Source organism: Zingiber officinale, chromosome 5A (assembly GCF_018446385.1).
Source record: "Zingiber officinale cultivar Zhangliang chromosome 5A, Zo_v1.1, whole genome shotgun sequence".
Classification (NCBI taxonomy): domain Eukaryota; kingdom Viridiplantae; phylum Streptophyta; class Magnoliopsida; order Zingiberales; family Zingiberaceae; genus Zingiber; species Zingiber officinale.
Genome location: NC_055994.1, coordinates 5,363,012 through 5,376,854, shown reverse-complemented (window position 1 = coordinate 5,376,854; position 13,843 = coordinate 5,363,012). Strand labels below are relative to the sequence as shown.

At 39.5% G+C, this 13,843-nt stretch overlaps 1 protein-coding gene across 1 annotated transcript; it reads left to right on the top strand.

Moving 5' to 3' along the window:
- Positions 1 to 68: 68 nt before the first annotated feature.
- LOC121979351 lies at positions 69 to 13,519 on the top strand. The gene is made up of 4 exons (XM_042531333.1): positions 69 to 556; positions 10,914 to 11,548; positions 11,626 to 11,822; positions 12,960 to 13,519. The coding sequence occupies exons 1-4, from the start codon at positions 133 to 135 to the stop codon at positions 13,339 to 13,341; spliced, it is 1,638 nt and encodes a 545-aa protein (XP_042387267.1). The 5' UTR covers positions 69 to 132; the 3' UTR covers positions 13,342 to 13,519.
- Positions 13,520 to 13,843: the final 324 nt, after the last annotated feature.

The window sequence follows — 13,843 nt, the reverse complement described above, 5'->3', positions numbered from 1 at the left end:
TTTAGGAGCAATTTGATAATTACTTAAAAATAAAGAAAAAGAAAGAGAGAATAGAAATGGCTTTTTATTCGCAGCATAAGAACCTCCACTTCTTCCCTCTCTCTCGACGCTTCATCGTCCCCAATCTTGCAGATGTCGGTGCACTTTAGCATCTCCCGCGCCCAGGCCAGCCTTGGCGCCCTACTCCTCCATCCTCTGCGGCGATGCCGGAGGCTCCGGTGCCTCGCCCAGGTGGGCGGCGACTCCTACCTCGACATGTGGAAGAAGGCCATGGATCGGGAGCGCGAGCGCCAGGTCGAGCATTCTCTTGAAGTTCTCCGCCGCGACGGAATCGAGAGAGTGGAGCCGGTTCCTTCTCTGGAGGACAAGACGAAACTCTTTAACGAGCTCCTCCAGGTGCCCGCCGAGGAGCGGGACCGGGTCCAGCGCCTCCAGGTCATCGACCGCGCCGCCGCGGCCATTGCCGCTACTCGTGCACTCATCAAGGAAGTCCCTCCCCCAAGCGCTTCTGAAGTAAGGTCTACACCGGACGTTTCTGATCTGTCGACTCAAGAAGGTGATTCGAACCCCTGCTCTTTTAATTTGCTTATATGATTGTGAAGAAAAACAGTGCCATCTTAACATACAATCTTTTCTTAAACAGTGGTAAATAATATATGGATGGCCCAAGATCTCTAACCTTTGTAAAAGAATAATAATCAAAAGAATAACTGTAAACAAAAATTTCTCTAACCTCGCATGAAGAAATTTTCAGGCCTAACCATCCATTTTATGGATAAAAGGTGATCCTTGACTCTAAGGCATGATTGTAGAATAAACATGGAGATGACTCTCTATCAAGAGGCATAACCTTTGACATAGCTAACGACTAAAAAAAATTAAAAATTAAATGTTTGCCAAAAATTAACTTTAATAATTTAACACCAAGATGTTCCAAGAATAATTTTCTCCATAATGAACTGATCTCTCACAATATTGATAATGGCCATTAGTTCTTGGCATCAAATAACTTTTTCTGATGCAAGTACTTGTGTGAGCTACAGAGTTATCAAGGAGCGTGTGTTGATTATTGAATTACTGGACATCTTTTACATTATCCTTTACCATTCTGTCATGATAAAATGGCATTGATGAACTAGTTTTAAGATTAGATAGGGAGTTATATACTGTCCATGTAAAAATGCTTGGTGGTAGTTTTCTTCACTCCAAACTTTTCAATCCACTGTATTTCTGGATCTCTATAACACCAAACATGTGTTATTCATCAAACCTTGTTCTATTTTAATACTTTCACAATCAAGCCATGTGTGTCTCAATCGTTTGGTGTCATATATATGAATTTTATCCATTTGTCGAGCTATTTACAAGGCTATATCATTGAGATCACCTAGCCATTCAAAAAATAGGATTTAAATTTATGATCATGGGGTTAAGACAATTTTGATTCTAGTTGCTGAGGTCAAACACAAATCTCAACTTTTTCCATTTAGTCTTGGAAATAGCATTGGCAGTTTTTGTAGCCCCTTAATAGGAATCGCTTTCATTGTTGGTTATGCAGCTTTGTTGATTGCAATATTTATTCTAGTCAAATAAGGTGGAATAGCTTACTTCCTATTTTTACATAATCTTAGCCGTGGACGTTTTATTATACATTGTTGTATTAGTAATCCAAGACAGTAGCATCACACTCATAGTTAAATGAAGAATACATACAACAACAATAACAACCAAACGTTTATCTCACTAAGTGGGGTCGGCTAAATGAAGAATACATAGCGTGGAGAATATTTATTCTGATCTAGCTAGGAACTAGGCATCTTTAGTACTGCAAATGAAAATAAGAACCCAGGAATTCCAAATGGTAATTTCTGTTTCTACTCATCTCTGGCTTTCTGATAATCATTTTGCTTCCTGCCAGCATCTCATTGTTGTAGCTTTCTGTTTTTGACATGCTGTGAACAGGATGTGCCTGTTGATGCAGGTATATGCACAGGCATATGCCAGGGAAATCCATTATTTTGAGCTTTTACGGTTTGTGCTAGTCTTAATTATCATGAATTCATTCTCCATAGCAATGGCATACAAAATTCTTAGTTCCTTTATCATTGTTACCGCTTGACCTTTCAGAACCTTGCGACAGCATATATTCTAACGTATTTCAGCATCTTTTGAATAACACTTGCATTACTTTACATGCTATACATTTCTTTGTTTTTCCATGTTTTTCATTTATTGTACTAAGAAGTGTTACCCAAGCAAGGAATATCTGGAATATCCTCCAATATATATATATTAGTTAATCTACTCTTGCATTGTTTGGATATATTATAGATTTGAGACTAATGGATACTAGGTGCAAGAATATTTTATTTGTCAGGCGTATAGATCTCAGCTCTTATTTCTGTTGGTGCGGTTAGCACTAACGGTCTAACTCAGGTTTTGATGAATGACAAATCAGGTTAAGTTAGGTTTGTTGTTGTCTGACACTTTTATCAAGTGTGCAGGAAAAGTCCAGCTAGGTCGACGGGCTGACCGGATAGCTGGCGAGAAGTCCAAGCGGGTCGACGGGCTGACCGGACGCTTGGCGAGAAGTCCAGCTAGGTCGACGGGCTGACCGGATAGCTGGCGAGAAGTCCAGCTAGGTCGACGGGCTGACCGGATAGTTGGCGAGAAGTCCAAGCGGGTCGACGGGCTGACCGGACGCTTGGCGAGAAGTCCAGACGGGTCAACGGGCTGACCGGACGTCTGGCAGGTAAGTGAGGTAAGTCACTGGAGGGGAGTGACTGCGAGGACGCGTTCCTGGGAAGGGAACATTAGGCGTCGATCCGGCTTAGATCCATTTTGGATATCTAAGTCGAGATCGTGACTAGATTCCGGTCTCGGAAAGACGGAATCTAAGTCATACTTTCACTGTTAAATCATACTTTATAAATCGTGCTAACATTCTTTCTTGCAGGGTACATTTGACCTCGGACTAACCTTTTCTTGCAGGAGAAGGACTCTCTGGAGAAAAGGTGGATCGGGCGCCCGGAGGCAAGTTTATCCACTGCGTCGCCTCACCACGTGGAGCATCATGGTTGGTTGCCACGTCGCTCCAGGGCGCTCGGAAGGGATCCAGGCGCCCGGACAAGATATAAAAGAAGCCCCAGGGGTGGAGCTTCATCATTAACTCAGAACTCTTGATTGCCGGTCCTGCTGCTCCACGTTCTGCGACGCTAACAAAGTTCCGACAAAGTGCTTCTTCGTCTTTTTGGTTAATTTCCTTGTCGGTATTACTTTGTTTCATTAGCATTCCTTGTACTCATTTTGTAATTATATTCGAATTGCTAGTGATTGCCCAACGAAAGTGGTCAAGGACCACGGGCCTTCGAGTAGGAGTCGTCACAGGCTCCGAACGAAGTAAAACAACTGTGTCTACTTTTCTTTTCCGCTGCGCTTATACTCGAAATTTTCGAATCGATATTCACCCCTCTATCGAACCTATCGGTATCGGAGCGAGTTCCGCTCTGATTTGGTGCAACCACCAATCAGACAGGGGGTGAAATATTTTTCAATTCCAAACTGATATTATTATCTTTTTGGAAGATTTTTTTCGTTACACTTAGAGTTCTTTTTTTTTTTCCGCACTGCTAATCCAAGACGAAGTCTTGGGATTTCTTTTTCCAGTTAATTTAGTGTATGCAGGATAAGATGTCTCAACAAGAAGGCTTCAACACAGTTCGTCCTCCCTATTCAACGGACTTTTCGTATTGGAAGAGAAGAATGGAGGTCTACATGAAGACAGTACGACCAATGGATGAGCGTCACAAAGGCTTATAAAATTCCAATAGACAACTCCGGAAAATAATAGACCTAAAGAATGGACAAATGATTTAAAGAAAAGGCATCAATTGAAAACAAAGCCATCAACACTCTACATGCGGACTAACACGAGAAGAACGAACTGGTGGACCGCGTGAAACGCTTAAGGAGCTCGGGATAAACCGATCGAGTGCGAAGGAACAAGCGACGAAGGTAACAAAGAGATTCTTTGTTAAATAAAATTTTAATATAAAAATGCGGGAAGGAGAAACGGCAAGTCGCCTCACGCGAGGTCAAAGATATCCTCAACGGTCTCCACGCGATAGGACACCAATGGAGAACCGAGACTTAATAAGGTACGCGTTAAATGCTTTTCCGCATAATTTGTAGCATGTAAGATGCCTCAAAATTTCAAAAATTTATCTAAATTAAAATTGGATGAACTCTTCCGTGAATTAGAACTTCCAAACTAACCGGGGTCGAGAAAGGTGTAGCTTTATTCGCAGTTCCTCTAAAGAAAAGAAGAACAAACCCGAATCAAGAAGATTCCGATCAAGACTCAAGACGAAGAACACCAGTGAAACTGGTAAGGAAAATGTTCACCAGGAAAAGAGAAACTTCAGAAGATCTTCAGAAGATCAGTTCGCCAACCGACTCAAGAAATGTCACATGTTTCGGATGCAACAAAAAGGGGCACTACAAGAACGAATGCCCAAGATTGAAACTTGACAAACCAAAGTCAACAAAGAAGAAAGCCCTCAAAGCAACATGGGACGATTCCTCCTCAGACGAATCGGAGGGAGAAAGGCAAAAGCACCAAAGTCACCTCGCGCTGATGGCTCGCGAAGACGAATCAGAGGAATCGGAAGACGGGTCCGAACCCGAATCAAGCCACGAGTCCGCACTCGTTTCCGAAGGTTCCGAAGAGGTATACCTAAACTTAAATCGTAAATTCTTTAGAATTATCTCGTGTTTAAATAAAAAATTAGTTAAATTGGAAAATGAAAATAAATCGCTTCTTGAAGAAAATCAAAACCTCAAGGAACAATTAAAAAATTCGAATCCAACTCAAGACCGAACACTTGAGGAGGAGAATTTATCATTAAAAAGTGAAATTAATAAGTTAAAAGAATTGTTGGAAAAATTCACAACAAGATCTAAAAATTTAGATTTAATTCTAAATAACCAAAAGGCATGCTATAATAAAACCGGACTTGGATATAAGTCAAAATCAAACAAAACCTTTAAATCATTATTAACCCAACACAAAGTAACTAAACAAGCTTGGGTCCCGAAAGCGTGCTTAACCACGCAAGTAGGACCTAATCAACTCTATATACCTAAAGATAAAATACATTATATAAACTTGAATAAATCAGATCAAAAACTAAAAAATAAATTTAACTTGAAATCAAAATTCAAAACTCAACAAAATTTAGACTATCACCAAGTTGATTATAACTATAAAAGAATCGACACAAACCCAAAATCTAAATTAATGGCTAATAATTCAGGGGAGGCTCCAGAATCATGGCACCTCCAAAACTAACATACCCGGCAGGGTAACCCACAAACCCGGCATGGTAATTAGGATTAGTTAAAAAGAGACCGAGGTTAACTTGACTCATATCGGTGAAGTTTTGGATGATAGTACGTTAGGGAAGCTTGGGCATCGCGTGTCTAGAAAGATACGGCTTCGATCCGGTGCATTTGGCCAAGTGGAACCGACCAAGCTACCCTTAAACGAATCCTAACAGTTAGACCAAGATTTAGTACTAAGTTCAGTGGATAGGACTATTCGGAAAACTTGAAAGTCTGGTTACTCTAATGATGTCACCTCAAGCTTAAGTTTATCAGAAGATAATGTATGAAACCAAAACTAAATCTGAATCTAACACAAGTTAAACCAAAAGTCTGTAATCAAACCAATTTCATCTCACAAAATCATAGGATTCCCTGATTGATAACATAGATCGGGTGAGATGAATTAGGCTTATCTTAATTTTAAACTTTAAAAATTAATTTCAAAAATTTTAATTTTAAACTTAAAAATTAATTTCAAAAATTTTAATTTTAAACTTAAAAATTAATTTCAAAAATTTTAATTTTAAACTTAAAAATTAATTTTAATTTTAAACTTAAAAATTAATTTCAAAAATTTTAATTTTAAACTTAAAAATTAATTTCAAAAATTTTAATTTTAAACTTAAAAATTAATTTCAAAAATTTTAATTTTAAACTTAAAAATTAATTTCAAAAATTTTAGTTTTAAACTTAAAAATTAATTTTAAAAGAAACTTAAATTAATCTCAAAATTTAATTTGAAACTTAAAGTTTTCAAAATCTTACTTAAAAAAAAAAAGGAGGTCAAAAACCAGGGGCGGGCGCCCCTGGTATTCTCGTCGGGGGCGCCCGGAAGGGGTCCCGGGCGCCACGCCCCAGCGACCCCGGGCGCCCGGAAAGAGTCCGGGCGCTCGGAGTGCCCTATAAATAAGGGGCAGCGCTGTTGCGATTCAACCGAGGTCGTCAAATCTATGTTTTTTGATGGCTCCTCGGTAACATATTCTTCCCCTCTCTAAAATAATCCCTTTTTTGTTGTTGTCTTCTAAATTTTTTTTATTATTTATATACAGTAAGAAACGACCAAATACTGGTGCTGGACCCTCCAATGCTAGTACAGACCCTAGGTTTCCCACAGACGAACATAGGATTAAATTTGAGTCCACCATCTATAAGGCCATTAGGACTACCTGCATAGATAGAGCCTTCTTCCTAAGGTCATGTCCCTCTGCCTTAGAGGTTATAGGCCACTACAATTTAAGGAACCTTGTAGAATGTACCAGTCCAATAAACATAAGTCTATGTGCCGAATTTTGCAATAACTTAGTAAAAATAGATGACTTCACCTATACCACTAGGGAAGCAGGCACTGATATCGTATTTTCCCCTACGACTATTAGAGAGTTTTTAGAGTTGCGTCCTTCTACTTGCCCCTTTTTGTGCTATCCTCCGAGAGATCTACCGTTCGACGATCCCTACTCACATATTACTCTCGATACGATGTATTCGTATTTTTGGGGAGAGAGAGATCCCATGTAACACAGTTTGGTCAGTAGAACTTAGAGTCCATGACTACGCTCTTTATAGGGTTGTAGTTCTTTGTATTTTACCACTGACCACTCGGGACATCGCTGTGATCGCCCATTCCATTCATTCCTACTTTACGCCCTGATTCATAGGTTGGAGATTGACATTAGCCTACATATCTTCTCCACCATCACTTACGCAGTCGGATACGTGAGTCCATATGCCATTTGGTCACATTCTGACAGCCTATATGTCCTCACTGCACATTGATGTCACTAGAGGAGGCGTTGCCCATATGACCGAGTTCGATGTTATATCCTCTCGGAACTTCTCCTTAGCCGGCATTCACGTAGATAGAGATGACGGGACTATGACTTGGCGGAGGGGGGCACAGCACCAGCCCGATCCAGACGCACAGATGGACGAGTTCATGCTTGCACTATTTCCGGAGGAAGCCGCACCGGCTCCACCACCACCCCCAGCTCGAGCACCACGACACGCTTCCCGCACTCTAGCCGACCGTATGACCGGACTAGAGAGAGCCATGGCGAGTCTCCAGCAGGAGAACTCCGATTTTCATCGGGACATGCGGTGAGAGGTTGCCGAGTTACTTTAGTGATGACCTACTTCTGTAGCTACACTATTTGTAAAATATTTTTGGAGTTATCTAGTGATATTTCAAACTTACATTGAATATGTTCTTACTCAATAGACTAGGAAATTTAAAAAAAAACAAAAAAACAAAAAAAAACAAAAAAACAAAAACAAAAAAAAAAAAAACTTTCAAAAAATGATTTTATCAACTTGTAGGCTAAACTTGTTTGATTTCAAATTTCCATTTTTAGACTTTCAAAAACAGTTTTGGCCTTAGACTAGTCTTACATCCTTAGAAAGCATGTACCCATAGGTTTAGTTCTTGAGCATCTCACCAACACCGTAGGTTTACCTTGCTTGTGGTTGATAAACATAGAAGGGGTGAGATGCATAGGCCATCTGTCTGGACCTAAGATGCTTATTTCAGTGCATCAGTATCAGTCTGGACGTTAAATACAATTCAAATATTAATCAGATTAAAATTCATCAGTCAAATCAAACACTGACTGATTATAATTAACTTAATCTGACTAACCAAGTGAAAGCTACTATTTTCTAATAGTTAGTTAGTACCTAATTGGTTAGACAACTGGTTAGATATCAAATTCAGGGGGAGAAATAAACTACTTTAGTTTTCCAAAATGAATTTTCAAGTTAATTTTTAAAATCAAAGTTTAAAAATAATTTGTTTAAAATTGTGAAATTTTTAATCTCACAAACTTTTTACCTATTCTTTGAAAACTGAACTTTTCAAGTAAAGATTTAAACTTAATCTTACTTAAAAAATTGTCCTGAGTCTATTTCTTAAAAATTTGATTTTACTTAATTTTGACAATTTAATTTGAAAGATAAATTTTACAAAGTTTAGTTTACAAACTAAGCTTCTCAAAATTATTTTCCTTGATTTTGAAAATTGAATCTTGTACACTTAGTGTTGAAAAATAAATTTCAATTAGTTTTGAAAACTAGACTTTTCAAACTTAGTTTTGGAATTTTGGTTTTGAAAACTTATGTTTAAGTAGCATTTCAAAGTTGAAACTTGTTTTGGACCTTATAGACGTATGTTTGAAAATTAACCTATCTAAACTTAGCATTTTTTTAAAAACTAAAAGCTAATGCTTTAAACAAAATTTCAAAACTTTATACTCCCCCAAGTCAATTTGATCTTCTCTTGGATTTAAAAACACAGTTATTGTTCAAGGTATTATTGTTTTCGGTATTTCTCACTGTGTATCTTTACCCTTGTTTTTTGATGAATGCCAAAGGGGGAGGGTTAGGTTGGTTAAGTTAGAGCAACTTAATGCAAACTTGAAAAACTAACTTAAACCTTAAAAATCATGCTTGATTCTTGCATATTTTTTATCACTAACTTAACCAGGTTGTCATTCCATCAAAAAGGGGGAGATTGTTGGTGCGGTTAGCACTAACGGTCTAACTCAGGTTTTGATGAATGACAAATCAGGTTAAGTTAGGTTTGTTGTTGTCTGACACTTTTATCAAGTGTGCAGGAAAAGTCCAGCTAGGTCGACCGGCTGACTGGGCGGGTCGACGGGCGGGCCGGACGCTTGGCGAGAAGTCCACTAGGTCGACGGGCTGACGTTGGCGAGAAGTCCAACTAGGTCGACGGTCGACCGGATAGTGGCGAGAAGTCAAGGCGACGGCTGACCGGACGCTTGGCGAGAAGTCAGACGGGTCGACGGGCTCGCCTCTGGCGGTAAGTGAGGTAAGTCACTGTGGGGAGTGATCAGAGGACGCGTTCCGGGTAGGGAACATTAGGCGTCGATCCGGCTTAGATCCATTTCGGATATCTGAGTCGAGATCGTGACTAGATTCCGGTCTCGGAAAGACGGAATCTAAGTCATACTTTGCTCATCTATAAAACTGTGCTAACATTCTTTGCTGCAGGGTACATTTGCCTCAGACTAACCTTTTCTTGCAGGAGAAGGACTTTCTGGAGAAGAGTGGTCCGGGCGCCCGGAGGGGATCCGGGCGCCCGGAGGTCCGGGCGCCCGGAAGGGATCCGGGCGCCCGGAAGGCATCAGCTACGTCACGTTCCAGGCGCCCGGAAGGGATCCAGGCGCCCGGGACAGCATATAAAAGAAGCCCCAGGCAGAAGCTTCAGAACCAATCATTACTGAGAACTCTTCGACTGCTGGTCCTGTTGCTCCACGTTCCTGCGACGCTAACAAAGCTCCGACAAAGTGCTTCTTCGTCTTTTTGGTTAATTTCCTTGTCGGTATTACTTTGTTTCATTAGCATTCCTTGTACTCATTTTGTAATTATATTCTAATTGCTAGTGATTGCCCAACGAAAGTGGTCAAGGACCACGGGCCTTCGAGTAGGAGTCGTCACAGGCTCCGAACGAAGTAAAAACAACTGTGTCTACTTTTCTTTTCCGCTGCGCTTATACTCGAAATTTTCGAATCGATATTCACCCTCCCCTTTATCGAACCTATCGGTCTTACAATTTCATCAATCAGAACTATCTCCTAAAAGATGAATATTTTGTAGCAATTAATTGACACTGTTATACTTTCTCTTTTTTCTTATGAGATGACACTTGAAAAATTCAATTTTTTTTTTTAAAAAATATTTTTGTTCATTTGATGAAAGAAAACAGAACATTAAATTTGATTGTGGTACCATTGGCTGTGGTTGTGATTCATAGGACAAATGATGTTATTTGTTGATTGGTTTAGTGTGGATCAATTGTTTGGAAGTCCATTAAAAAAGTATTTCTATCCTTCATTTACCTGGAGGTGGTCGGCCCGGCCCCATGGAAGTTTCCCACCCACCATCAGGTAAATCTGGGAAGCGCAAATGGGCCACGGGGGAGGGCCCAACATCATGAGTGGTTTGAGCGCTGCAGGCGTTTATTTGTGTTGCGTGGGAATTGTTTGGAAGTCCATTAGATTCAATGGATGATGGATGAGTGCAAAGCTTTTTCTTCATTTGGGTCTTCTTAATTTTATCTAGGTGATGCATCTCTACAGTATCATAGATGTATATAATTTCAATTTGAAGTGATCCTTTTGAAGGGTTCAGTTCCTGTTGGGCTCATGTAGTTACCTTGAAATATCAGAATAGCTTATATTGAAGCCACAAATCATTGCTAAATTAATGAGCAGTTCAAATTTGTTGGGTTGGTAATTTTTGATAGCACACACTTCAGGTTCCTTGAAACACAGTCCACTCACCATAGAGCATAGCCTCGGACAATCTCCATGCTTTCCCAGTACATTAGGCTATCCATTTCATATTCCTCAGTCATTTAGCCAAACTTTTGTATTTAGAATTTGTTGTTGTTGTTGTTGTTGAAGTATCTTAGTATGCAAGCAAATTACCCTTTGTTAGTTGTTGAAGTGTTTCACTTAATCTGTATCCAATAACAACCATTTTGTTGTTTTTACTGGAACCCATTGGTATGGCAGGGCTGCAGGCTGGATATTCATCTCTCAACAAATCAGATATTAAACAAAATGCAACTCCTGGCCCAGATTTTTGGTCATGGTCACCTCCAGACAGTATAAGAGACTTGAAATATGCGAAGAAAGCAATCTCAAAACCATATGCATCCAACATAGTGATTGAGAAAGAAAAGCCTATGGATTTTCTTGCAATCCCCCTAGAGAGCACATTACTAGAGGGCCTGCATAATCCTCCTCTTCCACCTCTTCAATCCCTTGTTATGGATGATAAAGTGGTAACAGATACCACAGAAGGCATAACAATTTCAGAAGAGGAGAAAAAGCTTGATAATTTATTCTCAAATCATGCTGCTGAGGCTGCTGAAGCTCTTAGTAATAGTAATGCAGCATCAGAATTTGGTGTCAATCCAGATGGCTCTAAATGGTGGAGAGAAACTGGCATAGAACAAAGACCTGATGGAGTGGTTTGTAAATGGACACTGACTCGTGGTGTAAGTGCTGATGAAACAATCGAGTGGGAAGATAAGTTCTGGGAGGCAGCTGATCGATACGATTATAAAGAGCTAGGCTCCGAGAAGTCTGGTCGTGATGCATTTGGTAATGTTTGGCGCGAGTATTGGAAGGAATCAATGTGCCAGGTGTGTCTTAATTGTCTTTTCAATATTGGAATGACTGGGTGCAAACGTCGTACTATAAATGTTTTTGATTGTCCTAGGACATGATGAGCGGGCTTATCCATATGGAGAAGACTGCTGACAAGTGGGGAAAGAATGGGAAGGGTGATGAATGGCATGAGAAGTGGTGGGAGCACTATGACACTTCTGGGCAAACAGAGAAATGGGCTCATAAATGGTGCAGTATAGATCCAACAACACCATTAGATGCTGGCCATGCTCATGTTTGGCATGAAAGGTATGGTTCAAATGCTATTCTGTTTATTCTTTTTTTAAAAAAAATTGTTTTCTGATGCAACCAGAAGTGACAGTAGTATTCATTGAAACTTCTTAGCTAAGCCCATTTAATTTGTTTTTATCTAATTTTGGTGTTAAAATATTGAGGATGTATATTGTGCTGGCCTAACTTTTTTGTCTTTGCCTTTATGAGCTTATTCGAATTCATTTCCATGGATGGAGTTTCTCTTTTTTCCAATTAAGTAGTGGACCATAAAGATGAGCATAAAGTTATGAAATGCAGCAACTCATTCTATTCATCTTCAACAGCAAACCATTGACTTCTTCCAATCATGAAGTTTTTAGAAGTCAGATTTATAGGACAAATAATTTGATATATATATATATATATATATAACAAAGGCAAACAACCGAGAGTTAGTAACTTATCATACAAATGTTACATTTTTATGTACCAATTTGTTATATGAATCAGCTACAAGGCGAGCAACTTGGTAGTATTAATTAACTTCTATTATGACTTTCTGTTGCTTTATTATTTGATCTCTCTATATTTCTTGTTCAAACCAACAATGTTGGAGGATTATATTATATGTTTTTAAGTAATCAAATAATATAGAGGAACAGTAGGTTGTGCTTTTCTTCTGAGATAATAACTTGGGCACAAAGATGATTTATCAAATTTTGTGCAGGAGAGTCGGTAAATTAAATGAAGTACCCTCAATTGCCATCCAAAAAAGAGATATAATGTGTAAATTCATATGGCTGCTGGGCATATTGATCAATTGTAAAACCCATAAGGATTGATGTGTTTGAGAAATTTTGCATCATTGAACATTTAATCATAAGCGTTGACGACCTTTACCAAACTAAAGCATTTACAGTTTCTAGCATGCTTTCAAAGTTCAAATATGAGGTAGGGATGTGCTTTGATGGATCAAACAAGAAGAAATGAGAAAAAAAATCCAGTGTGATTAACTTTTATGCATATAAAATATCTAAAATTTTGTCCTGTATTTAGTTTCACATGGCGCATGTATTTGTCTATCTAGTAATATAACAGTTTGAACTGAAACCTCCACTCCACTGCATGGATACTACCAAACTAATGTTCTTATGATTAATTGTTTTGTTACAGGTGGGGGGAGAAGTTTGATGGTAAAGGTGGCAGCGTGAAATACACCGACAAGTGGGCCGACAGATCAGAAGGCGATGGTAGGTGGTCAAAATGGGGAGATAAATGGGATGAACACTTTGATGCAAATGGGCATGGCGTAAAGCAGGGCGAAACATGGTGGGAAGGGCAGCACGGTGAGCGGTGGAATCGCACATGGGGCGAGGGGCACAATGGCTCAGGATGGGTGCACAAGTATGGCAAGAGCAGCAGCGGCGAGCACTGGGACACACATGTGCAGCAGGAGACATGGTACGAGAGACACCCCCATTATGGCTTTGAGCACTGCTGGGAGAACTCTGTGCAACTCCGGGCAGTTTGCCAACCACTTGTCGATGCACAGTGATTCGATTGCTCCGGTAGTTGCATAAATTGATGCCCAGTTGTGTTTTTGCTTGTCCCACTTCATTCGAATCATGGGTACCTAGTTGTGTTTCAATATGCACTAGCATATGTATGCATACATATATAAACAAGATTTTGATAGACTTCAACAATATGAATCTGAGTTTTTGTTGACACAACTCATTCATTTCATTCCTGAAGCTTCACGACGAAGCATTTTTGAAGTCAAACCTGTGAATAATGTAGCAATGTAGCAAAGTATTTTAGAAGACAAGCCTGTGAATATATTGCAGCATTCTGATTGTTTCGGTTGATTGAATCGATTGACCTCACCATTCAAGACGATTGGGCTGACAATAGTTTACAAAGGTCAGATTACTGACTGATAGGGACGAACAAGTTGCCATGATCTAACCACTTCATGGGTGTCTCAAATTATCACTCGGTTTGATTAAGTTCGAGTTAGTTCAATTTGATACATCGGTTGGGTTTAACAAGTTAAT

Excerpts from the sequence above, each read along its gene's own strand:
- LOC121979351 (XM_042531333.1), top strand. The coding sequence starts at position 133 with ATGTCGGTGCACTTTAGCATCTCCCGCGCCCAGGCCAGCCTTGGCGCC. Across the intron at positions 11,549-11,625 it reads GGAAGGAATCAATGTGCCAG|GACATGATGAGCGGGCTTAT; the intron begins GTGTGTCTTAAT and ends TGATTGTCCTAG. Across the intron at positions 11,823-12,959 it reads GCTCATGTTTGGCATGAAAG|GTGGGGGGAGAAGTTTGATG; the intron begins GTATGGTTCAAA and ends GTTTTGTTACAG.